At 44.3% G+C, this 25,533-nt stretch overlaps 1 protein-coding gene and 1 long non-coding RNA gene across 2 annotated transcripts in view; one reads left to right on the top strand and one right to left on the bottom strand.

Annotated features, from left to right (window-relative positions):
- The window catches only part of LOC147014892 (insulin-like growth factor-binding protein 5), a 33,561-nt gene extending 18,761 nt beyond the window's left edge, over window positions 1-14,800 (top strand). Inside the window, exons 3-4 of the mRNA XM_085853311.1 lie at window positions 12,244-12,363; window positions 12,883-14,800. Of these exons, the coding sequence (XP_085709437.1) occupies window positions 12,244-12,363; window positions 12,883-12,990 (228 nt within the window). The 3' untranslated portion in view covers window positions 12,991-14,800. The remainder of the gene's footprint in view (window positions 1-12,243; window positions 12,364-12,882) is intronic.
- LOC147014891 (uncharacterized) lies at window positions 22-23,948 on the bottom strand. Its single transcript, XR_015050941.1, has 3 exons — window positions 18,660-23,948; window positions 18,341-18,525; window positions 22-1,924 (listed from the first exon to the last, which is right to left on the bottom strand). It is a non-coding gene; the product is annotated as an uncharacterized LOC147014891 (long non-coding RNA).
- Between the last annotated feature and the right edge of the window lie 1,585 nt (window positions 23,949-25,533).

Here is a 25,533-nt window from a genome sequence, read left to right as displayed (position 1 = left end):
AGAAGGGGGTGGGTGGGGTAACTAGCCTGGTAGTCTACAAAACTTTCCAAATATGTTTGTACTCAGGCATCTGAGGTGTGCTTTGCCTCCTTGCTTGTGTGGTAGAGTGATGGCTTCTCAACCATGTTGTGACGTACTTCCTTGGCTCAAAAAGACTTACAGGGGGCCCATTGATGCTGATTATCATCAAATTACTTACATTGGACAACAACAATGTAGATCTCTTGTCCATGCATACATTGTTCATTAGACTGAAACCCCTTTCACACTCAGCCGTGCTGCAAGGGATGGTCTGCATTCATCGTATGAGAGGTTTTAGGCTTTCAGGCTCACTGTGTGGGTGCTCAAGGAAATCTCTCATACCATTAACTGCTTGGTCTTCACAAAGATTGAACCGCCTGCACAGTCGTTTCACTCGTGACTCACCATACCGTGTGCCAGGTGTTGATGGCCAGTTGCTTATGTCCAGAATGCTGAGATCAAGAAGCATTTCACTTTCAAATGAGAGGCGCTTCTCCATATTGTTGATCAGACTTTGTAGGAATTGCTTTGCATTGATTGCTGTGAGCTTTCCATTTGACTCCAGGGAAACCGATCAAAAATGTCCTGAAGCCTTTGCTTTTAATGCCACCTCCGACATCTCTCCTGGACAGTCTTTGAATGACGCCAGCAATCGGATGGTGCGCTTCAGAAGCTGTTCTGCTCTCAATAATCTGATTGAATGGGCCTGGAGTTGCTGAGACAGGTTTGCAAGTTCAGACAGTACATCGTACATGAGTCCAAGGTCACACAGAAATTCCTTGCTTTGCATACGATGTGCCAGACCTCTGTAAGTTTGCCTCTCTTTGCTGTTTCTTGCTTGGTCTCCCGCAGCATTTTTCAAAGTGTCTGTTGAGTGCTACATATGATCTCCACACAGCCTTTACAGCATGGAAGCTGCTGGCCACCCATCGCGTATTTAAAACTCTGCCAATTTTCTTGACTCGTGAGCCCACTTCTAGTGCTGCTTCCAGAAGTTACCAGGAATTTTTATTGGACCGACTGTAGAGATTGTGGATCTTCTCCATGAATGCTTTGAAGTGGTTGATTGACTGAACCTCATCCACAGCATCAGATACAGCCAGTTCCAAATGGTGGTTCATGCAGTGCCATGTGAAGAGGATAGGGTACCTTGCAGTCAACCTGGTTGCCACACCAGAATTCTTGTCTAACATGACACTGGCTCCATCAGAAACAAATGAGATCCAGTTCTTTTGAAGCCACTCTTCACTGAAGCCTGCAGCGTCGAAACAGCTCAATCGGGCTTCCTCTATACAGTCTGCCTTTTGGCTTTCTAGCTCAACCAGCTCCAGAAACACAAATTCCGGAGTAGCTCCATCTATAGAGGCTTTCACATTGACAGTCATGGCAGATTTGTGGCTGACAGATATAGCCTCGTCAATGAGAACAGACAACTTGCTTGAAGAAGACACAATGCTGTTAAAAAGTTCTGCATCTCTTTTGCTATGTGTTCTACGATTTTTGTGGAACTGTACCTTGAGTGCAGACTTGTGCCCATGCTGACACCATTTTTTCCCTGAAGCTCAATGAGATTGTCATGGTCAGTGAAAGGTCGGTTCATCTTAGCAAGGTAGTATGCTGTCCTGAATACAGCATCTGTCTCAGCTAACACAGTCTCTGACACAGCTCTCACCACATTTCCAAGTAAATCCTGTCCACCCTTTTCAGTGAGCTCCTGAGCTATTTCATGTGCCCTGGACATCTGATGTCGTCGAATCTTGTTCCTCAAGGAGGCCAGGGCTGTTTGTCTGTTTCCGTTTGAGCCTGAGGACTGGATCTTAAAGGAAACCCACTCCTCAGATATGGACACTCTTTTTTTCTGTGTCGACGCCAGTTGATTTTGTAGTGCTACAAATAGCACAACCTGGAAGTAAATAAAAGCATGGCTAATTAACATCATCATACAAGTTGTCCTTTTTGTATCTATATTAGCAATAGCACCTAGTGCTGAACAAGGCCAAAATCTACTCAAAAGTATTTAATGAACAGTTTACAATCTTCACACCATGGCTAACCAATTCATGACATGACAAGGAGAGGAAAGGAGACAAATGTTCCACTCTTTCAAGAGGTCTAATTATCTGACAACTATTGATATTTAACATACCATTTAGTAATTTAATGGTGTAAAAGTCTGAAATTACTGCACCTTAAAGATGACCATGAATTAACTATCCTTCCATTTGCACGTAGAAATCAACTTTATGAATTCCAATTGTTTATACCGCAGATTTGCATGTTGGCTGATATTTACCCAACTTTCTGTCCCTGCATTCTAACCAAGGATGCCGGTTTTTAAATTCCATAGCCTGACTCTCAGTCCACAAGGCTGGCCAGGAGTTCTCATCCAGAAAGGAACAAGGAGATACAGTGTGATCATAGCATTGTATTCTGTTGATTACTGGACCCACACACAACCATGCACACACGTTTTCTTGTGGCGGATTTTCTCTTCAGATCAATATTAATCCACAGGAGAGGTCTTTCGTTTTTGCACGCCGATGGAACTGTTAGAGACTGGAATAGTCTGAATGCATCAGGTGTCAGAACCCCCAATGTTGACACTTACAAGAGAGCTTTGTGCGGCTAGTTTGCATGTAATCACTAGGTTCAAGTGCACGAGTCTTCAGCATTGAAGCTAAGCACCAAATTGGATGAAGATTTTTTTAAAAAAAATAATGAGCAATGGTGTGAACAATAGCACTATGAGGATGAGGCATAGGACTAAGCCAAACTCAAGGGAAGGCAATGGCACACTAGGCCAAATAGTCATCCTCATGGGCCAATCAATGGTTCACAGCTAACTGACAATATTATTGCTTGGACCTGAAACGTGTTTATATATATATATATATATATATATATATATATATATATATATATATATATATATATATATATATATATATATATATATATATATATATATATATATATATTGTTACGGCTGTGGAAATTCGCAATACACCAGAAAGGTTCCTTAGATTAGCTATGCTGGCAAGTGGGTGTTCAGATAGGTCCCCACCGTTGTTTAAAGGGATATTCTTCGTGTTCACCGGGCTGCGACTCTTTAACATAGCCGTTTTTCTGTTCTATCGTTATTTTGGACTGTCCAAAGACTTCAAACAAAAGCCCCGTGAAAGGCCTACTACGGCGCGCGAGTTTTCCCGCCTTTTTTTGCAGCGCCGGGGCTGACGGGAAAGGCTGCGAGAGCTCACTGGCGATTGGTGGATACGGGGAGTGAGGCGGCCGTGAGGAGGAAACGCCCCTTTTCGAGGAGCTTCTCGAAAGGGCTAGAGGAGAGGCGGAGCCAAAAAGGGGGTGGAGCGAAGGGGCGGAGCCCGCGCTATATAGGGCGGACCGCGCGTGGGCTCGGCCTCTCTCCTGCCTGGATCATCGTGTTGGATTCTTCCCCTCTCTCTCTCTGTCTGGGCCGTCGACGTCTCTTCTCTCTCTGGTCCAGGAGCTCTCTCTGTCGGGGTCGAGTGCTTCTCTCTCTTGGTGGCCAGGGTCGAGCTCTCGAGCTCTCGAGCTCTCTCTCTCTCTCTCTCTCTCTCTCTCTCTCTCTCTATCTCTCTCTATCTCTCTCTCTCTCTCTGCCTCTCCTTCTTCTCGGTGTAGCTCTCTCTCTCTCTCTCTCTCTCTCTCTCTCTCTCTCTCTCTCTCTCTCTCTCTCTCTCTCTCTCTCTCTCTCTCTCTCTCTCTCTCTCTCTCTCCCTCTCTCTCTCTCTCTCCCTCTCTCCCTCTCTCGCTCCTGGCGCTCGTGGTCCAGCGAGCGGCCTGTTGGTGGAGATGCGGACGGGAGGCGCAGCAGTGCCGGCTGTCTGGTGGACCTGCGTGTCCAGACGAGGGGTGCCGGAGAGGGTGCGCCGGCCGTGTGGGAGGCCGGAACCAGGCGTGACCACGTTGACGGTCGTGGGAGAGAGACTGGACGACCACTAAAGGGAGGTCTTTTCTTTTGTTTGTGTGTGTGTGTGTTTGTGTGTGTGTGGGTGGCGCAGTGTCCGACAAGTAAACCTGTGTAAGTGACTGTACATCATCGTAGTCGGTAGTAGTACTTTCTTTGTTGCTTGTATATTGCATGATTCCTTGCTTGTGTTGTGTGTGTAATATGTGCTTGCTATAATGAATGTCCTTGTGTGAAATGTATCCCGTTCCTTGTCGCTTTCCCCATTGAAAGTGCCATCTTGAATCGCGGGATAAATTAGTAGTGGGTTTTGAACACCCGGGTAAAGAAGAAAATGTGATCCGTCGAGGTCGGCGATAACACCGCTTGGTTATCACTGTAGCACAGAACGGACCGCTTAAGCGTTTCGTGTCCTTGGCCGACCTGCGGCGAGGTACGATCGCCCGGTCGACCACTCGCGCAGGTACTTAGGTAGGTCGAATTTGGCGAGCAACCCTATCCTGCGCGGGTGGGCAATTGGCACGATCGTGGTGTGGTTAAACCGCCACCGGTGACTGGCTCCTGGCGGTAGTTCCAGGAGGGTCACGACTGAATTGTCCGTCCGGTGGGTGACGCGGTTGCGATTGGAATTACGCGGCCGATCGCACGCCAGGCGGGCCAGAATTCGTAACTATATATATATATATATATATATATATATATATATATATATATATATATATATATATATATATATATATATATATATATATATGTACTGTTGTGGTTGAGGAATATATGTATATATTGTTGTGGTTGAGGAAATTCGCAGACCACCATTCAGGTCCCGTAGGTGAGATATCTCTGTAAGTACATGTGTAGTTAGCCCCAAACCCGTTGTTTAGAGGGAATAAATGTGATTCATCCGGGCTGCGACCCTTTAAGATAGCCGTTTTTCTGTTCTATCTTTATTTTGAACCAACCACGTTTCAACCTCCATCACACAACAACCACCGACCGCAACGCCGCTTCACAACAACAACAACGCCAACAGCCACAGCCTTTACCTTCACAACTCGCTCTCACAACCATCGCATCACTGCCATTCCAAGCGTCGCCATGGCCATCATCGCCACAATAAACCCTCCACCACCTTCACCTCTCCTCCTTCTGCCGCCATTCCCGCGCCGCTTGTGAACGCCGAGCGTCAGGCTGTCCTGGCCTCGTGCGGGGCGCGCGCCGAGCAGCGGGTGCAAAAAGCGGCCTTTCCGAGGGGAAGTCGGATCAGGAATGATTCACGCCCACTTCCGATCCCTCCAATCATTAAGCGCGGGGCGATTTGGCCCCGCCTCCAGGCGCGTCGGAGTAGAATCAATATATGCAGATTCGCGGATCAGGAATGATTCATGCCCACTTTTCCTCCGTCCAATGGGCGAGCGTGGCTCCGCCCCCGAGCCCATCCTGATCCGAAAATCTGCATGTGGGTTCTCCTGTCGCACTATAAAGCGTCGAGCGCGGGGCGAATTCAGGGAGGTTTTCTGTTTCGGGCTCGGGCGAGTTGTGGCGGCGGCGAAGTGTGGCAGCAGCAGTCAAGACGGGTCTGGAGGAGAGTCGGTCTGTCGGGGTTCAGAGTGTGTCGGGGAGCTGCAGAGAGGAGAAGCCGGGAACGCGGTCGAGGGCGCAGTGGAGTCGCTCGTCGCGGGACCCAAGCAAGCCAGCTATCCTCTTTCCCCAGAGCATCAACAACCCCCCCGTTTCCCCCCCCCCCGCGCTGAGATAGTGCGAAAAGGGGGGCCCCGTTCCCATCCCATTCCAGGCAGTGCCAGCGAGGCCCGCGGAGTAGCGCGGAGTCGGGGCGCCGCCGCCATTTTGCGGCTCATCACAAGACGGGTAGGCTCTGCCCAGTCTCGCACCCACAGACCACGTCTGCCCCCTTGTAGTTGAGGGTGGCCCCTTTTTCTTTTGCTTTTGAGTATATGTGTTGTCGGCGCCGTCTGTAAAGTAAAACTGTGTAAGTGTTGCCGTGTGCTCGCGTAGTCGGTAGTAGATCTGCATAATTGTTGTGTTTCTTTTACATTTGCTTTTGGTGCATAATTGTTGTAATTGTATATGTGTGCTATCCGTGTGCCGCGAAATAAATGTGAATTATGTTGAACTGTTTTTCCCGTTTCGCTTCGTCTTTTCTTTAATTGAATCGCCATCTTACTTCACGTAAAGGGTTGGTAGTGGGCTAAATATGCCCGAGAATTAATCGGAACCGTCGAGGTTGACGATAACACCGCTCGGTTATCCCGATAGTACGGAACGGGTCGCTTAAAGTGGCCCGTGTCCAAAGTCGACCTGCGGCGAGGTGCGATCGCCAGGTCTACCCTCCGTGTGGGTACTTAGGTAGGTCGAATTTGGCGAACAACCCTATCCCACGCGGGGGGCCGATTGGGACAATCGTGGTGAGGCCGAAAGGCCCACCCGTGACTAGTTCCCGGCGTTAGTCCGAGAGGGTCACGACGGAATTGTCCGTCCGGTGGGCGACGTGCCGCGATTCGAGTTACGTGGCCGCTCGCACGCCGGCGGGCGCGAATTCGCAACAATATATATATATATATATATATATATATATATATATATATATATATATATATATATATATATATATATATATATATATATATATATATATATATATATACATATATATATATATATACATACACATATACTGTATAATCCGAAAACAGAATTCAAAAATAACTTTCCGTTCGTTCGTCAGAGCCGTTGGAGTGAATTTGCATATTTTTCCACCGCTACCTTTAAAATCTCTAATTTAATCATTATAAGTCACAGAGCTTAGTGGAACTCCTTATTTTGTCAGTCTATCCTTCCTATGTGTCCTCGTGCCAACGGAAAAATTATTCGGATGATGGTAGAAGAGAAATTCCTTCTGGAATGTTATTTTTCCCAGTACGAAATGAAAGCCGCGGATAAACTGCGAAACATAAGCCGTTTTTAATCGAATTTTCGAGGTAATCTCATTACCACCCGATAGATACTGATAAATCCGAAAACAGATTGAAAAATTTTCGTTCCCTTCGATGGCAAGGCGCCGAAATGTACGCGGCTCGCCAACAATCCTTTTTTTCTGTAATTTTATCACCACAAGTCCGACAACCGAATGATAACCCTCGTTTCGTAGGTCTATACCTCACCTACCTCCAAGTACCGATGAAAAAATTATTTACATTAACCGCCGCTTAAGGGAATTAATCAGCGCATTTTATTTCCTGTTCTCAAAGTACCCAAAGCTGCTTTAGTCGCCAAAATACCAAAAATCCTCCGATTTTCACCTGGTTTTCGACGTTGGGATTTAGCCGATGGCTTCCGACTGCGAAATCTGAAAACAGAATTCCAAAATATCTTTCCGTTCGTTCGTGACACCCGATAGAGTGAAACTGCATCACAGCCGTAAGGCCTAACGTTAATCAAATAGGCCAGCGGCGCGAAGTCCTTTATTCGCTCATAACTCGACAACACAAAGTCACACAAATTCAACACGCACATCATCGTGCAGGTAATAACGTCAGGCATCCGGCGATATCAGTTATAAAGGTGAAAGAAGCCATTTTGGTCGCTAAAGGGGCCCCGAACCGTTGCGGCCTACAACCATCCTCGGCGTGACGCTCCGGGCTGCAAAGCCGCGATTTCTTCAAACTCATAAAATGACGATACAAATTCCGAAAACGTCCGAACATACCTCAAAATGTTCAGGTAGTTTTCTGTCCTCCCTGAGCTCGCCTTAGGATAGACCAATAATTAATTGGCCAATTCCCCCCCCTCCCTCATAGAGAGATTAACGAATTTGTATGCAACTTTCACTTACCAATAGAAGCGTTAGCATCAGGCTGCTCCTTTTCTGTAGTGTCATCCGAAGCGGCAGTAACTTCAGGGCCAGACTTCCGAAAACTCAAAGAGTGTAGTTTGCTTTCTTTTCATAATGTTAGCTAATTAAAAACTTGCAATGCTAGCTACTGTCAAACATGTGTTCATCGTTGGTAGGTGCATGAGCATGATGTCAGGTCGAGGTCACGTGTCACAGCTAGTGAGCCACCGCGTTTCACGCTTTAACAGTTGCACCACACTGGAGTGGGGCTGAATTTTATGAATGAAGTAGATGGTTCCCTTGCAAGGCTTATTTTATTGCAGTTATACTCTACCCAGTATGTGGGAACAAAATCAATGAACTGAAAGTTCTGTCACAAAACTATATCGTTACGTATCCTTGCACAGTATTAAGTGGGTATACGGAAATCCTGGAGCTTTCTTAGTGGGTATACGGCGTATACCTGTGTATCACATAGACTACACCACTGTGGGTGACCACATGGGTGGGAATAATTGTCTGGTAAAGAAGAAGAATTTTCTTGGGTACTTCAACATTGACAATTTATCAAAGACTGCAAAAATAATAGTTCAAAACTGAAAATTTGTACATTTATATTGCATGCCCTGAACAAGTTATTCATGACATGACAACAATCAAAACTAATAAAAGGCAATGTGTGTATGTGTGTATGTGTGTATGTGTGTATGTGTGTTGTGTTGTGCATTAAGGATAACATGTTCTTTCTACTAACTCCCCGACCCCCATATATCTCCATGTCTAATCTCCTATCTCCTATCTCTCTCGATCTCTAATTAGTAGAGTTCCCTCAATAGGGTCTCGTTACCGTTTTTCCGGGACCAAGGTTTGAAGGTTGATTTTAGTCAATTTGAGGGTGCTGATTAAAATGAGCTGGGGTGAACCTCGTGAAAATGTGGGCTCACTCGGCCAGATGCGAAAATTCAAAATGGCCACCATGCTACTTCCAGTATACCAAAAATTGCATATCTTTGGTTCTACATGTCCGATTTTTTGGTCAAAATATATGTTTTGAAGGTCAAGGATGTCATATATTACCATTCCAGATTGTTGTATTTAAGGGTTACGTCACAAAATATGAAATATAACTTTTCGGGGGCCAAATCCAAGATTGTCGTCGAGTAACATCTGGAAAAAAGTAAAAAAATCAATTTTCTTCTCATAATATAATTGGCAGTGAATCCTTTCATGCAAGTAAATGTTTGTTTATATGTGGGAGTGCACAACAAATTGAGACAAGAAGAGAAGGATGCAATCATGGTCTTTATTTTCAGAACATGATGTGTACATAATATCAATTTCTCAACTTTTACACTGTTCAGGTAGGTTATACCATTCTTTTGTATGTCCCTCCTGTACTTTATCAAGAACAGTAATATGATGAAAGAATATCAACATTCCTTCATTTTGTCTGTAGAGCAACAGTGTTTCAATGGAAAAATGAAATAAAACATGAATTATATATTGACATCACATGACATGGCATGCAAGCATGCAAGCCAGATTGTTTTTGTAAATGATGCCTATGGTGTGGAAAATTTCATCAAAGACAGTGAGCGTGAGTGTCCTAAATCCACGACAGCATATAGAGATGGGTCCAGAAATGTGTACATGAAAACATCAGATAGGTTTCCTGCCACAAATAACTTCCAGGTGCTGTTCAGCAATCAGGGCAACAAACAAAGGCTGCAAAAGTTTCTAAAGGATGAGTTCACCAAGCTTGTAAAGAATCATAGAGAAATTGACTGTGTACTCCATCAGGCAAAATTGTTGGAACATCTCCGAAGAAAGGATGGAAGAATTTGAATGTAGTCACATTGAGGCGGACACAATGCTGTTCTTCATCTATTCGCAAATACGAAAAGCAGGAAAAATGGAGACAGTCGTGATTGATGCCGAGGACACAGATGTAGTGATTCTTTCTGCATATGTTGCACATCAAATGGAGGGCACCCTTGCTATCAAACGGAAAGACAAAATCATCAGCTGCAGAGACCTTTGCTCTGATGATGTAGCTGAAATATTAATCCCATTACACATCCATAGTGGATCTGATACAACATCTGGCTTCTATGGACATGGGAAAAAACACAGTTTATGAAAAAGGAACAGGAACTCAGGAGGCACGCAATCTTTTGAAAGATGTTGGCAAAACACTTCCAGTGACACAAGAGGTGCTTCAGCAAAACGTTAGGTGAAGCCAGAGCACGGAAGTGGGGTCAGATGAAAAACAAGTCCACGTCCCACATCCCACCAGATCCAGATTCTCACAATCTGCATGTGACGCGAGTTAACTACCAAGTTTACATTCAACTAAACTCTGACAAGCCGGATGCACCCCCAAATCCCACCAACCATGGATGGACAATGAAAGACGGTAGATGTGTGTCAGTGAGGTATACCCATGATGCACTCCCAATAAGTTTACATGACTTGGTTGAACAAGAACAGACATTGCTGCACGATGATGAGGCTGAAAGAAATGATGAAGTTTGTGACTCTGGAGCCAGCGACTCAGATAGTGACTGAAGGATTACATGTATGTGTTTCAATGGAGATTTCATTTAATTTACAACTGTAAAAACATTGCCACAGTCAAAATATAAGAGATATTAATATTATTTTATGATGACTGTCTTAGGTAAAAGACAGTTTGGACAGTACATCAAACTTTGGTCAATGCAAATTACAAGAATACTTACCGGGAAAGCGTCAATTGCCGGGAATTCAGATAATTCATGTTTTATTTCATTTTTCCATTGAAACACTGTTGCTCTGCAGACAAAATGAAGGAATGTTGATATTCTTTCATCATATTACTGTTCTAGATAAAGTACAGGAGGGACATACAAAATAATGGTATAACCCACCTGAACAGTGTAAAAGTTGAGAAATTGATATTATGTACACATCATGTTCTGAAAATAGACAATGATTGCATCCTTCTCTTCTTGTCTCAATTTGTTGTGCACTCCCACATATAAACAAACATTTACTTGCATGAAAAGATTCACTGCCAATAATATTATGAGAAGAAAATTGATTTTTTACTATTTTCCAGATGTTACTCGACGACAATCTTGGATTTGGCCCCCGAAAAGTTATATGTCATATTTTGTGACAACCCTTAAATATAACAATCTGAAATGGTAATATATGACATCCTTGACCTTCAAAACATATATTTTGATGCAAAAATTATTAAAAAATTGGACATGTAGAACCAAAGATATGCAATTTTTGATATACTGGAAGTAGCATGGTGGCCATTTTGAATTTTCGCATCTGGCCGAGTTAGCCCACATTTTCACGAGGTTCACCCCAGCTCATTTTAATCAGCACCCTCAAATTGACTAAAATCAACCTTCAAACCTTGGTCCCGGAAAAACGGTCACGGGACCCTATTGTGGGAACTCTACTAAATCTCTGTCTCTAATCTCTCTCTGTCTCTAATCTCTAATCTCTATCTCTAACTCTAATCTCTGTCTCTAATCTCTGTCTCTAATCTCTGTCTCTAATCTCTAATCTCTATCTCTAATCTCTATCTCTAATCTCTATCTCTAATCTCTATCTCTGTCTCTATCTCTAATCTCAATCTCTTTCTCTATCCTCTAATCTCTCATCTCTATCTCTAATCTCCATCTCTAATCTCTATCCTCTATCTCTCATCTTTACTCTCTATCTCTCATCTCTCATCTTCTCTTCTCTTCTCTTCTCTCTCTCTCTCCCCCCCTTCTCTACAGTGTTGTGGGATCTTAACGGTTCAATTTTTGATTTAATTCATGTGGAGTTTCTTGAACATGGGGAAACCATCAATGCATCATACTGCGGTCACTTGTTATTCCATGAAGTGAGATGAGCAATATGCAGACAACTGCCTGGTATGTCGTCTCAGGGCAAGATTTCATTGCATCATAATGCTCATGCTCGCACAGCAAATGTGACCACGACAACTCCACTAGAGATTCCTTGGGAAGTTCTAAATGATCGCCCACATGGTCCAGACCTGTGACCTTGTGATTTTCATCTCCATGGACCCTTAAAAGTACATCTGGGTAGTTTTAGGTTTAAGAATGAATAAGACGTCAACGCACATGTCCTGAAATGGCTACATACCCACCCCAAAGATGTATCAAAATAAATATGTAAGTGTATCAGAACACCATTTAAGAAAACATGTAGTTTCATCAAATTCGATGTACCTGTTGATTTACTGGAATAAAAAGTTCACGTCGATGTTGAACAGTAATGTAATTCACAGTAATGCATGTTTAATGGGAAAGGGTTCTTTGTGCAACAGGCGAGTCGTGTGTTTGACAAATTGATAATAATCGATATATTTTGTTAAGACCACCTGGAAGTTTACGTCTCGATTGGTTCGCAGGGGCCATGCCGACACGAATTGGAGTCCGTATTGAGGGATCTCAACAAAGGAGGTGTTGTATACGTGAAAGACTTCTACCTCCCAAACTGCGACAAGAAGGGCTTCTACAAACGGAAACAGGTGTGTGTGCAATTATAATTATATGCTGGGAGAATTTGCACACTCGTGAATACACAAGTAAATCAAGTTGACTCGCGAATGTACAAACGGTCAATGCACTATTGAGAGCAATTTTCAATGTGCACTTCTACAGCACGGTCGGGTGGGACAAAGAGGAAACGTGCTCGGCATGTATACACTCCGAAAGCTATGGAAGCACGGAGTCCATTTCAAACCTTTTAAAAGGGTAACTGTGGGAGTCTTGTTTGACTCGCACTTTATCAACGTTTTATAGGATCGATGACTTTGGTCGTGAAAAGATATCTCGTTATGATTGAAAAGGACGTGCAGATCTCATAGGAGGCAATACACAGTAAAAAAAAACAAACTATCGAGACCCTTTTTGCTCCACAACCATTTTGGTTCGTGGGGGTTGAAGATGATGACTAAATTTTCAGATGTCGAAACTTTTTAAATGCCTTTTTGAGGCACGACTCTGTGAATGGGTACAATGCTAACCATTTGTCTTTGTCCTGACAGTGTCAATCTGCAAAGGGCAGGAAGAAGGGTCTCTGCTGGCTGGTGGATCGCTATGGGAACAGCATTGCACCTTCCCAAGCTCCTTGTCCATCATCAGGGACAGACTGAGCAGCAAAATCCACCACACAACTTGAGGCGCACTCCCCATGCCCCCCACCCCCTTCCCCATTTGTCCATTTTTTCCATTTACACCAGCATTCCCCACTCCTGCACATTAATCCCCAAAACCTTACTCAAGTGGTAGCGAACTGCAGGGACGGCCCATTTGGGTTGACAGTAGCGATGAGGCCATTCCAAAATCTCAAACGGAATCGAAGATTCTTGAGCCGGGGTAGCTGCGGTTTGGTCCATCAGAATTGAGTTTGTTCTTTTTTAGTAATACGTAGTGATAATTATTATTGGGTTGTTTTGGTTATTTTGAAAAATCCGGCCTTTTAAGCCAATAAATCAGGCTGAAACCACACATCATAAAGTTTCATCCCGCAGAAGCTAGAAGTGCGTAATTATTAAATTAATAAATGAATGAACACAAAAAAATTAAAAAGGAAAGAAATTTTCTTTCCTCTACAAACATCGTTTTTGTTGATGAAAGTCATTTACAGTAAGGAGGAAGCTTCTTGTCAAACAAGAGCGACCGTGGGAAAGAGAATTCCACTGCAGCCGTGCCCTTTTGTGTGCAGACTTGCTGCTGTGTAAGTGTGTATTCCTTCCTCCTCAAAAGGAGTGCAGATGTATCTTGAAGCCTGCAGAGCAAGGCCTGTGAATGTGTCCATATTGCACTAACACTTTCCTTCATCTGCCAAAGTCAAAGCTAGACTATTCTATTTACCTTCTTTAATGCAAAGCATGCAGCGGCACAATTGGAAGCGACTTTCAAAGAGGCAACATTTACACGGTTAGTCTTTCCAGCTTATGTGTAAAGATCCAATTTTAAGGCAGATCAGCGGCTTCTTCTGTACTAGCAACTAAAATGACTTTAGACACCGTAGGAGAGTAAAGCTTTGAAACTATTACCACATCGCTATGTAGAAGTCTGGGTAGTTCCGCTCTACCCTGTTCCAGCACAGTCATAACATTATTCTATACTCCGGTGCAACACCCTCTAGTCGAGCCCTTCACGAAATGCAAAGGCGATTAGTTAGAGACAGGAAAACCTGCCGTGACTTAACTATACTCTAGAACCAGATGAGACTGCCCTTGAAAATCCTTGCCTACAAGGTTTTGCACTAACTGACGATGTTTGTACGAAACATTCCAATAGCTCGACCCTGCAAAACCTTAGACACCGATTAGAGCGAAAAGACAAGAGAAGAAATGACGTGCACGACCGTTGAGCTGATATCACCGATTCGTTTTACCTTGATCTGATGTATAAAACGTACAGGTAAAAACCCTCATTCATTATTACATCAACTCGATCCAGATGTCCAAAAGTGGAACACTGAAGTTTCATTGAATCTCAACTGTAAGGTTTGCATCTTTGTTTCTAAAGCCCCACTTCTCCCCTTCCCCCCCCACCCAACCCCCAAGAGCCATGGGTCGAAAAAAAAAAAAAAAAAAAAAAACCAAACTTTTTCAATGCACTTCTCTACCTGTCCAACGTCGGCACTGTTTTTGCAACCGAACAGTGCGTAAAAGTACCAAACTGCACGTCACCATCAAATGTGTTTGGGTGTTTGCCCACAGCGGTGGTGACGTCACGGGGTGCAGCACAAAAAAAATATAAAAAATGAACGTGGTGCTGAGGACAATGATTTTTACTTCACTTTATGTACTGTACTCAAAACTGCACTCTGCTGTTATCTCTCCCAACACACTTCTTAGTGAGTCCCGATGTTGCATTATTTATTTCTTAAAAGCATGTTTCAAGGTTTTTGTTATCAAGTTTTGGGGTCAATAAAAAGGAACTTGCACACGTTGCATGTTGTCAGAACGAAAATGTTCCTCACCTCAATGGAATGCATTTTTATTTTATTTTCAACAAAATTGTTGCAGGTTCGATGTAAGGTAGCTGTATGGTCACTTAAAGCTGTGTTGGTGCCGAGAACAGATGTAACTAGAGTGCATAGAACACCTTACACCACCCACACAGTGTTGAATTTAAATAATGGGTTGTTTTTTGTTTTTTTTTAATTCTGGAAGTTTTACCACCATTGATGCGGAGTCTTTTACACCACCTTATTTAATACGTTACATTAGTTTTTTTTGTGCCTGGTGTTTGTGTCCTTTATGACTTCCTTAAAAACAGTAAGTTTCATGTTTGGAATGATTTTCAATTCTGTTTGACTGCCAAACAGTGAAAAAAATTCTCTCTGCATATATATAATCAGGACAAATTCAGAGCCAAAGTATTGTTAAACTCCTCTTCTTCTTCTTCATCTTTCGGCTTGCTCCCGTTAGGGGTCGCCACAGCGGACCAACTGTCTCCATTTTGCTCTATCCTCCACATCTTCCATTGACACTCCAACCACCCTCATGTCCGCCCTCACTGCATCCATGAACCTCTTCTTTGGCCTTCCTCTTCTCCTCCTGCCTGGCGGCTCCATCTTCAACATCCTTCTCCCGATATACTCCACTTCCCTCCTGTGCACATGTCCAAACCATCTCAATCTCGCCTCTCTCACTTTGTCTCCAAACCGTCCTACCTGTGCTGTCCCTCTAATACACTCATTTCTTATCCTATCCATCCTCGTCACTCCCAACGAGAATCGCAGCATCTTTAGCTCTGCCACCTCCAGCTCTGCTTCCTGTCTTTTTGTTAGCGCCACCGCCTCCAAACCATACAACATAGCTGGTCTCACTACCGTCTTGTATACTTTCCCCTTCACTCTTGCAGCTACCCTTCTGTCACAAATCACTCCTGCAACTCTTCTCCACCCACTCCATCCTGCCTGCACTCTCTTTTTCACTTCTCTCCCACACTCTCCGTTACTTTGGACAGTTGATCCCAAGTATTTAAACCAATCCACCTTCCCCACCTCAACTCCTTGCAACCGCACCATACCACCACCCTCCCTCTCATTTACGCACATGTACTCCGTCTTACTCCGACTGACTAACATTCCCCTTCTCTCCAGTGCGTACCTCCACCTCTCAAGGCTCGATTCAGCCTGCTCTCTACTCTCCCTACAGATCATGATGTCATCCGCGAACATCATGGTCCATGGAGACTCCAGTCTGATCTCGTCCGTCAACCTGTCCATCACCATTGCAAACAGGAAAGGACTCAGAGTCGATCCTTGATGCAATCCCACCTTCACCATAAACCGGTCCGTCATGCCTACCGCACACCTCACCGCTGTCACACTGTCCTCATACATATCCTGCACGATCCTCACATACTTCTCCACCACTCCCGACTTCCTCATACAATGCCACAACTCCTCTCTTGGCACCCTATCATAAGCTTTCTCTAAATCCACAAACACACAATGTAACTCTTTCTGGCCTTCCCTATACTTCTCCATCAACATTCTCAAAGCAAACATCGCATCAGTGGTGCTCTTTCCTGGCATAAACCCATATTGCTGCTCACAAAAGTATTGTTAAACTACAGGTTGGTTATTCGATTGCGTGTTCAAAATATAACATTCAAGTGAAATCAAGTTCTTCCTCGATTATAAACTCATGTTTGGAGGAAGCAGAAATGAACCAAAGCATGCACGGGGTAAGTAACATTTTAAAGAAACTAGAACGGTACGCGGTCGAGCGCATAGCATACCTCTACCAGACTGAACAGTTTACATTTTTCATTCCACGGATCGGTCAGATCCAAATCTGGACCTGAACCAAACTCAAATCAGCTTGTTCTCGTCACCAAACTAACTCATCCACCAAGTTGTCATAACCTGTCCATAACTTTTTGAAATATGTTGTATATCATTTTAGCCCATCTCTTACTGGTGAAGAATCAGTTAAATTTCAGATTCTGATCTTAACCAGAATCAATTCGCCCTTGTCATACACACACACCATCCACATAGAGTTATGGAGGAATTCAGATGAAACCAAGATATCCTGTTCAAACAGACAAACAGGGGTGAATACAACCTCTGTCCACCTTCAGTGGCAGAGAAGAAGAAAAAAAAAAAACAAATGACAAGGGCATTCTTCGATGTCACCAGATATGTCTCTGCATACTTGTACAAAATTACATATCAAAAATTACAATTATATACATTGTACAAAAAAAAATCTGCATACTTATTACATACTTGTACAAAATTTGATTTCAATCCCTGAATGCAGATTCAAATTTTTAAAAAATAATTCTGGCTGCCAGACCATGCATCTGATCAGGTTGAAATTTAAAACATATATTCCTGACGACTACGAGATCATAACTGTGAAAGTGTCACGTCTATTGAAACAATTAAAGAAAAATAAATTCAGACTTTTGTTTAATCCAATATGGCTGCCAGAACATGTGACCGAATAATTATCCATGAATACCCAGGTATCCCAACGCTTGGGGAACATTTGGGTGGTTTCCCCTCGATCTGTCAAGCTGTTCTGGAAATTTTTTTAAATGTTTATTCTTCAAAGAGGCAGAGCTGCCAAACCATGTGACCTATGATGTCATGGATAGGCGATCATACCTGTAAAGTTTTGCCTCGATCTGTTCAGCCGTTTGACATTTTTGAAGGTTTTAATGCTAAACACAATATGGTTAATGAACCACATGAACGATGACCAATTCGCCCCCTCCCAACAATTTAGCCTGAGATGATACTCAAATTTTTTCATGCTGATCAGATAAAGCGTTTTACTTAAGCAATTATGACATCATAACGAAGTCCCCTGTGACCATCAAAAAAAAAAAAATCACACTTCTTTCCCATGGGGAGTACTTGACGTGTGCCAAGTTTCAATTTTTTCAATGGACCGGTTTCGGATTTTGGTATTGGACTGGTATTGCCAAATGCTGGCCCTTTAGGCCTGAGTCGATGTAGTAGTAGTACGTTTCAGATACCTTTTTTCCAATATGGCCACCACACCACGTGACCTATCACGTCATTAAAACATTCAACAGGAGTAGTTGCTCCTATGGTGAAAATTGTGTCACAATGGGATAAGCAGTTGTGGAGAAAACAGAACATTAGCATGGACAGACAGATGCACGTGCATACAACCCGTTAAAACACCACCAGCAACTTCGTCAGAGGCAATAAAAAAAAATTATATATATATATATATCAAGAGCATTGCGATACATATATGTACACACACACACACACACTACATAGTCAAACGTATGCAGACACATCTAATTAGTGGATTCAGCCACTTCAGCCACACACATTGCTAACAGGTATATAAAATCGAGCACACAGCCATGTAATCTCCATAGACAAACACTGGCAGTAAAATGGGCCATGCTGAAGAGCTCAGCGACTTTCAACGTGGCTCCGTCATAAGATGCCAACTTTCCAACAAGGCAGTTCATCAAATTTCTCACCTGCTAGAGCTGCCCCGGTCAACTGTAAGTGCTGTTATTGTGAAGTGGAAACATCCAGGAGCAACAACAGCTCAGCCCCGAAGTAGTAGGCCACACAAGCTCGCAGAACGGGACCGCCGAGTGCTGAAGCGGGGAAAAATTGTCGTCATCGATTGCAACACTCACTACCGAGCTCCAAACTGATTCTGGAAGTAACGTCAGCACAAACACTGTTCATCAAGAGCTTCATGAAATGGGTTTACATGGCCAAGCAGCCACACACAAGTCTAAGATCACCACGTGCAATGCAAAGCGTCGGCTGGAGTGGTGTAAAACTCACCGCCATTTGACTCTGGAGCAGTGGAAACGTGTTCTCATAAGTGATGAATCACGCTTCACCATCTGGCCGTCCGAGAGAAGAATCTGGGTTTGGCGGATGCCAGGAGAACACGACCTACACTAATGCATATTGCCAACTGTAAAGTTTGGTGAAGGATGAATAATGGTGTGGTGCTGTTTTTCATGGTTTGGGCTCGGCTGTTTAGTTCCAGTGAAGGGAAATATTAACACAACACCACACAATGACATTCTAGACGATTCTGTGCTTCCAACATTGTGGCAACAGTTTGGGGAAGGCACTTTCTCGTTTTAGCATGAAATTGCCCCCATGTACAAAGCGAGGTCCATACAGAAATGATTTGGCGACATCAGTGCAGAAGAACTTGACTGGTTTGCAAAGAGCCCTGACCTTAACCTCGTCGAACACCATTGGGATGAATTGAAACGCCGACTGCAAGCCAGACCTAATTGCCCGACCTCACTAATGCTCGTGGCTGAATGGAAGCAAATCCCTGCAACAATGTTCCAACATCTCGTGGAAAGCTTTCCCAGAAGAGTGGAGGCTGTTATTGCAGCAAAGGGGGGGGGGGGGACCAACTCCATATTAATGCCCAAGATTTTGGAATGAGTTGTTGGACAAGCAGGTGTCCACGGTGTGTGTGTGTAAACGTCATCGTCTTTCTTTGTTCTTGATGCACGGTCACAACTTATAAATTACAAACTCCAAGCTCGGGCTACAAATACAGCTTCATATGGGGAGGGGCAATGTGGCTGCAGCCTCACACGGGGGTGTGGGGGGCAGGGAGGGGGTACAAATCCTCTATGCACATTTGTACCGTGTAGCAGCACCTTGTGGTGGTAGCACACGGTGTTACAACTTCCATTTTTAAACCTGGGTAACGCTGAGGTTAAACCACTCTTCGTACAGGTATATTTTTCGTCCTTCCCTTCTCCCCCCCCATAAAAAGAAAATAGAGGGGCCCGTCGTCATGTGACATTTGCAAGAAGGGACTTCACCGATTCCTCTACCTCCCCCCCAACCTCTGGAACAAACTCCCACACTCTTCAATTCCACTCCTCCCTCCGGTCTTCAAAAGTTGTTCACCACCATCTATTTTCCCCCATCCAAAACCATGATCTTTTCTACCCCTGTTAATCCACCTTTCCTTCCTGAAAAAAAAATCCCCTCTCCCTTCCACAGATCAATTATAGTCTCTTCCCCACTGTTTTCTCCTTCCCTCACCCATTATGTATTGGGTGTGTGTTAGCTTTTATACAAGCGTCAACAATGTATAGAAAAGGGGAAGAAAAACAAAATCAATCCAAAAAGAGCATCATGCTACTTGATTTTTCACACTCTTGATCACCTGCAAAGTAAATGATCCAATGGCACAAGAATCTGGACACTCAGTAAAAAGTTAAAAGGTTAGCCAAGGCAGCTACAAAAAAAAGAAAGAAAAAAGAAGAATGAAAGCAAAACCTTTTTTTCTGTGTTGGGGTTTGGAGGACATCAGCAGCTTTATCCAAGATACAGCTGAAGAACATCATGCAGGGGTCGGTTGAAGTGGTTTGGTGAAGGTAGACTTAATAAAATAAAAATCAGTACCAAATGTCTGAAAACAAGTACCAATGGAGCCTCAAAAACGTATACCAACCACAAAACCAAGAAAAAGCATGACGTTCACAAACCTGTGAAAGGCAGTTACTTCTTGTACAGTCAAGGCTTGGGGGGAGGGGGGGTGGGGTGGGTGGACAGCGAAAGAAGAGTTAAACAAGTTGGACAATAAGTAATGCGGAGAACGACGATGGCTGGAAGATACCATGGGGTGAACAAAACAGGCAGTCAAACTCTGGAAGGAAAAATTGGTGGTTTAACAGGTGAGAAACCATCATGGTTTTGGATTGGGGATGATCTGAGATGGTGAAACAGCAGTCTTGAAAACCTGGAGGGGGAGAGGAGTGAAGAGGATGCAGATGTTGGTTCTCCAGGCAAGGTGACGAGGGTGGGGGGGGGGTGTGGTTAGCATGGTGTGGTTAAACTAGTCAACCAAAGGGGAAGGGGGGTAGATTACTCATCTGTGCACTGGCAGGTCAAGTTTCCGGAGCAATTAATTTTTGAAACGGGCAATCGGTAGAACGCACACATCGGGCCCAATACATTGAAATATCGTGCTCAGGCCTGTCACATTTGCTCTACGGCGAGAATACGGCGGCCGTACGCCCTCTGACTTGACAGAAACGTGCGGCGGCCGCAGAGTTTCTGAGGTGGCCTCAGAGAGGCCCCACGCCGTTTGGCTATATTTTACAGGCCGTAAGGTCGCCGTGGAATTATAACGCGGAGTTATAACTTTTTTCATTTCTACATTCGCCGTAGCAATTCGACAAGCCGAAACAAAAGACCTGGTAAAAAAAAAATTAAAAAAATTAACCCATTTGTTACCGTCCATCTGGCCGCACGTTCGCCTTGGGGCCCCCTTTTCTTGGGGTCCAGGAACAGATTAATTCACTCCATTATTTCTTGTTGGAAAAATAGTTTGGGAATCCAACTTTTTCCAATCCGAACAGCCTCCTTAAGTGATGGGCCAATCACCAAAAATTGACTTCTCATTACCATCTCGGGTGGCAAAGGTTGACTGTACTTTTTGGAAAGATCTTTGTGTGGGCTAACTTTTTGGGTATGATTGCCACTCCAAATCGGTGGCTTTATTGTAGTTTTTTGGGAAAATAGGCATTTTTGGGGTAAAATCGTGTTTTTTGAAATTTCAACTGTAGAAAAAATATCTGCAAAAAAACAACATATTTGAGACTTGGAATAAATAGCTCTGTAAAGTACAACCATTTTGATGTGCTTTGTGTTGGGTTTCAATCGCCGGTTACCATGGCAACAGCCATTTTAAGGTAATAATAAAAAAAAAAAAACATGGTTTTTGATAGTGAAACTTTAAAAATTCATATCTCAGAAATGAAAAATGATTTTTGAACCATTTAAACGATAAACACATACTGATGCATCAGGGCAGTTTTTAAATTCCATAGTATTAGGGGGAGGTTTAAGATAAATATATCGTTTTAGGGTAAAAATATAAGGGTATGTTCTTTTGACCATATCAGTCCCCTAGGACCACCAGGTGGTGCCATGAATAGATACAAAGCGGTAGGTGCTTGCCACTAGGCGAGTAGATGTTTAGCAACGTCATCATGGTTGGCGTCTCGCAATATAATATATTAGCGCGATTAAAAATACCGTTTATTCCTCGCATCTTCGTGTCTGTCAAAAAAAACCAGTGTCAAGGTGCACAACGACAGCTCATAACCTATCCATTGAGGTTTTTTTGCCTCCCCTGCTCTCCCGTTTTCACGCCACTGTCCACACAAAATTCATCAATCAATTCTATACAGAGTCCGGGGGACTCGAACATCACATTTTGAATTTCATTTCTCGGTAAATAGAGAGAAAACCCAGTTTTTTGAGCATTTTAAATATTTCTCAATTTTATGAAGTATCAAAAGTCCATTTATCACTGTAGATGTATTAGCATACTAGGTTGGATGAGATACCTTGTACAAATAGATTGACGTTGCCATGGAAACAACCAATTTTGGGATAAAACACATTTTTTGACGGTGAAAGTTGAAAAATCCATAACTTGGTAGAAATGTAATATTTTCGAGCAATTTGAACGCTAACTACCACCCTAAGGCTGTTTGTTTGTTCAATAGGTAGAATAACCTGCAGGCAGCTGTCGTGTAAGTGTCTTAGATTTACATTCCTTGATCGCTATCATCATCATCATCACTTTCATCATCTGCATATACGGTTACGACTGTGTCGGCTTCGTCATCCTCATATTGGTTGTCACACATTTAAGTGTATTTGTCTGTTTCGGATGCACGAACAGTCCTTTGCATCACAGTGGTGTACACAGCTACAGCTCATGAGCTCCAAAACAGCTGATGGAGCTGGGGGACCAGTCATCCAGAGAATCTCAAGGTCACCGCTGTCATCTGTAGACCATCCACAATCTGTTGGTGGGATTACTTCAGGAGTGCATTCAAGGGATCTACGCCATATGGCTGCTTGGCAATTTGCCCGCTTGGCATACTGGAACAGGCAATCTCTGCATGGTGGCAATTGTGCTGAAATCATGTTGCCCCTCTTTGATGTGAAGAGCTGATAACGACACTGGTTGACTTCAACTAGAGTTCTGTTAGAAACAGAGATGGCAGGTGAATGTTTCAAGCTTTGCAAACAGTTCATTGGACATTTGCCATGACCGTCCAAGCTTACTGAAGCACTGCTGATAGTCCACTGTCTTCTTGGTAAGTTTTTAGTGCATTCATTTTTCCCTTTCCGGCAAATGCACTGACCGTATCGCACCCCGTAAAGGCGTACAAGCCAATTAAGGCCTTGCAGACATCTTCACCAAGGGTGTTGGCAATCTTGGTTATGTCAATGTACTTTTGCCGAGTTTTTGTTCCAACCTTCTGATACATGGGTGAACGGATGATTTTGCTGAAACCAATGCAAAGTACCAGAATGTCCGTGTCTTCAACAGTTATCACAATAGCGTTGCACCCATTTTCTGCTGCTCTGCTGGCATTCAGAAAGATACGAGTGTCTGCCTCTTCCTGAATAGACTTCATTTCACTGACATCTTCCCATTGGTCCTTGACAAGCTTAAAGCATCGTTCCTCGCATGTAATGTACAGAACTTTCATTCCCAGTTTGAGTCGGTTCTCTGGCCTTTTCCATTCATCTACGACGAAGCGGATGAAACAGGTTTTGTTTGACGAACTGCGCAAGAATTTCCGCTATTGCCTAATTTTGTGCCCTCGACTGATATTCTTGAACTCTCGACCCTCCGTTGCTCCACGATTCGATCTTTCTGCATTCTTCATAGATTGTTTGCGGTACACGTCAAAAACTACGTCGATTTGTTGGCTATTTTCACCTTCATGAAGTGCATGAGTCAGGCAACTGTCTGCAACTTCTGCGAAAGTCTGATTGTCCCCTTTCAAGCGCTGAACTAAACTCATTCCATCAATAATGGTTGCAGACGATCTCGGGATATTCTCGGCTACCATGCCATCATTGGTCAGCGCTTTGGCGAGAGCAGCTTTGTTTGTTTTCCTCAAGGACCCCTCAGACATTGCTAAGGACCATGGAATGGGCCCCAGAGGGTGTCCTAAGGTCAGGTCAGGTATGGGAGCATGTGCCAGAACAGCGCGTCGCTGCGTCCACTTTCCGCCGGTACTCCAGAGGCCTCCGTCTGGCCATCCCCCAGGCAGATGCCAGGCCCATCCCCATCTCCTTGAGATGATGGTCAACCTGCTGCAACCATGAGGCACGTGGTCGGCCCACTGGCCTCCTCCACTCATGAGACTCCCTCGCTGAGAGAATCTGGTGAGCAGGATCAGCGTCAGGAAAACGAGCCACATGTCCATACAGCCGCAACTGACGCTCACGGACTATGCAGGTAACAAATCTCATCCGAGTCTCTCTCAGCAACCGCTCGTTGGACACAAAATCCGACCAGCGATAGCCAAGGATTCTCCGAAGACACCTGGTACCAAAGGAATTAAGTCTCCGTCTCAGATCCTTGGTCAGAGTCCAAGTCTCGCACCCATAGAGCAAGACTGGAAGTACCAAGGACCTGAAGACTCGGACTTTCGTCCTCCCGCACAGGTACCGGCAGCACCACACCCCATGATCCAGTGAATTCATGACTCCCCAGGCCCGACCCAGACGTCTATTGACCTCTGACTCGCAGCCAGCAGAGACATGAATATCACTGCCAAGGTAAGTGAATCTCTCCACGACCTCAACATCCTCACCACAAACAGACACAGACAGGACAGCAGCATCCAAGATGTCACCGAAAGCCTGGATCTTAGTTTTGACCCAAGAAACCCGTAATCCCAACGGCTCCGACTCCTCATTCAGCACCTCGAGGGCCCCCAAGAGGATGTCTAAAGTCTCCGCAAAGATGACTGCATCATCTGCAAAATCAAGGTCCGAGATCTTGACATTCCCAAACAATGCACCGCAACTTGATCTCTCAGACATCCTCCCTAAAATCCAGTCCATACAAGTGCTGAAAAGTGTGGGGGCAAGTACACATCCCTGACGAACTCCAGTAACAACTGGAAATAAGTCAGAGATGGTACCACCACACTTCACAGCACTCTCAGTACCAGAGTAGAGTTCAGACATCAGATCGATCAGTTTTGGTGGCACCCCACGAAGACCAAGAATCCTCCAGAGGACATCCTGATTCACTGAATCGAACGCTTTACAGAGATCAACATAGGCTGCAAGCAGCCCCTGCCGAAACTCTCGTCTGCGTTCGGTGAGGACACGAAGTGCAAGGATACGGTCAATCGTTGACCTCTTTGGTGTAAAGCCTGACTGCTCTGGACGCTGGTGCTCAAGCAGATGGTGGCGAACCCTATCGAGAATTATCCGAGCAAAGACCTTGCCCGGCACTGAGAGCAGCGTCACCCCTCGGTAGTTGTTGCAGTCTTGGCGATCACCCTTCCCTTTCCAGAGAGGGACAACAAGGCCCCTCTTCCAGTCAGTTGGTATGATGCCTGTGTTCCAGGCAGAGCACAAAACTGCATGCAACGACACGAGTGCAGCATTTCCACCAGCCTTGAGAAGTTCGGCATGGATGCCACAGATCCCTGGAGCTTTGCCCCGTTTCAACTGGTTCACCGCAGCCCGTGTTTCCACAAGCGAAGGTGGACCACAGTTGATTCGAGGGTCGGCAACAGGGATTGTAAGACCCTTGACGTCCAACTCCACAGCTGGGGGATCAGCCTGGTACAACCGCTCAAAGTAACCGGCCCAGCGGGCCTTCACTTCAGACTCCTCT

The sequence above is a fragment of the Eptatretus burgeri genome, chromosome 13 (assembly GCF_056783735.1).
Source record: "Eptatretus burgeri isolate ZD-2024b chromosome 13, Ebu_testis_v1, whole genome shotgun sequence".
Lineage (NCBI taxonomy): Eukaryota > Metazoa > Chordata > Myxini > Myxiniformes > Myxinidae > Eptatretus > Eptatretus burgeri.
The sequence above is the reverse complement of the archived record's forward strand: the minus strand, read 5'-3'. Positions and strand labels throughout refer to the sequence as shown.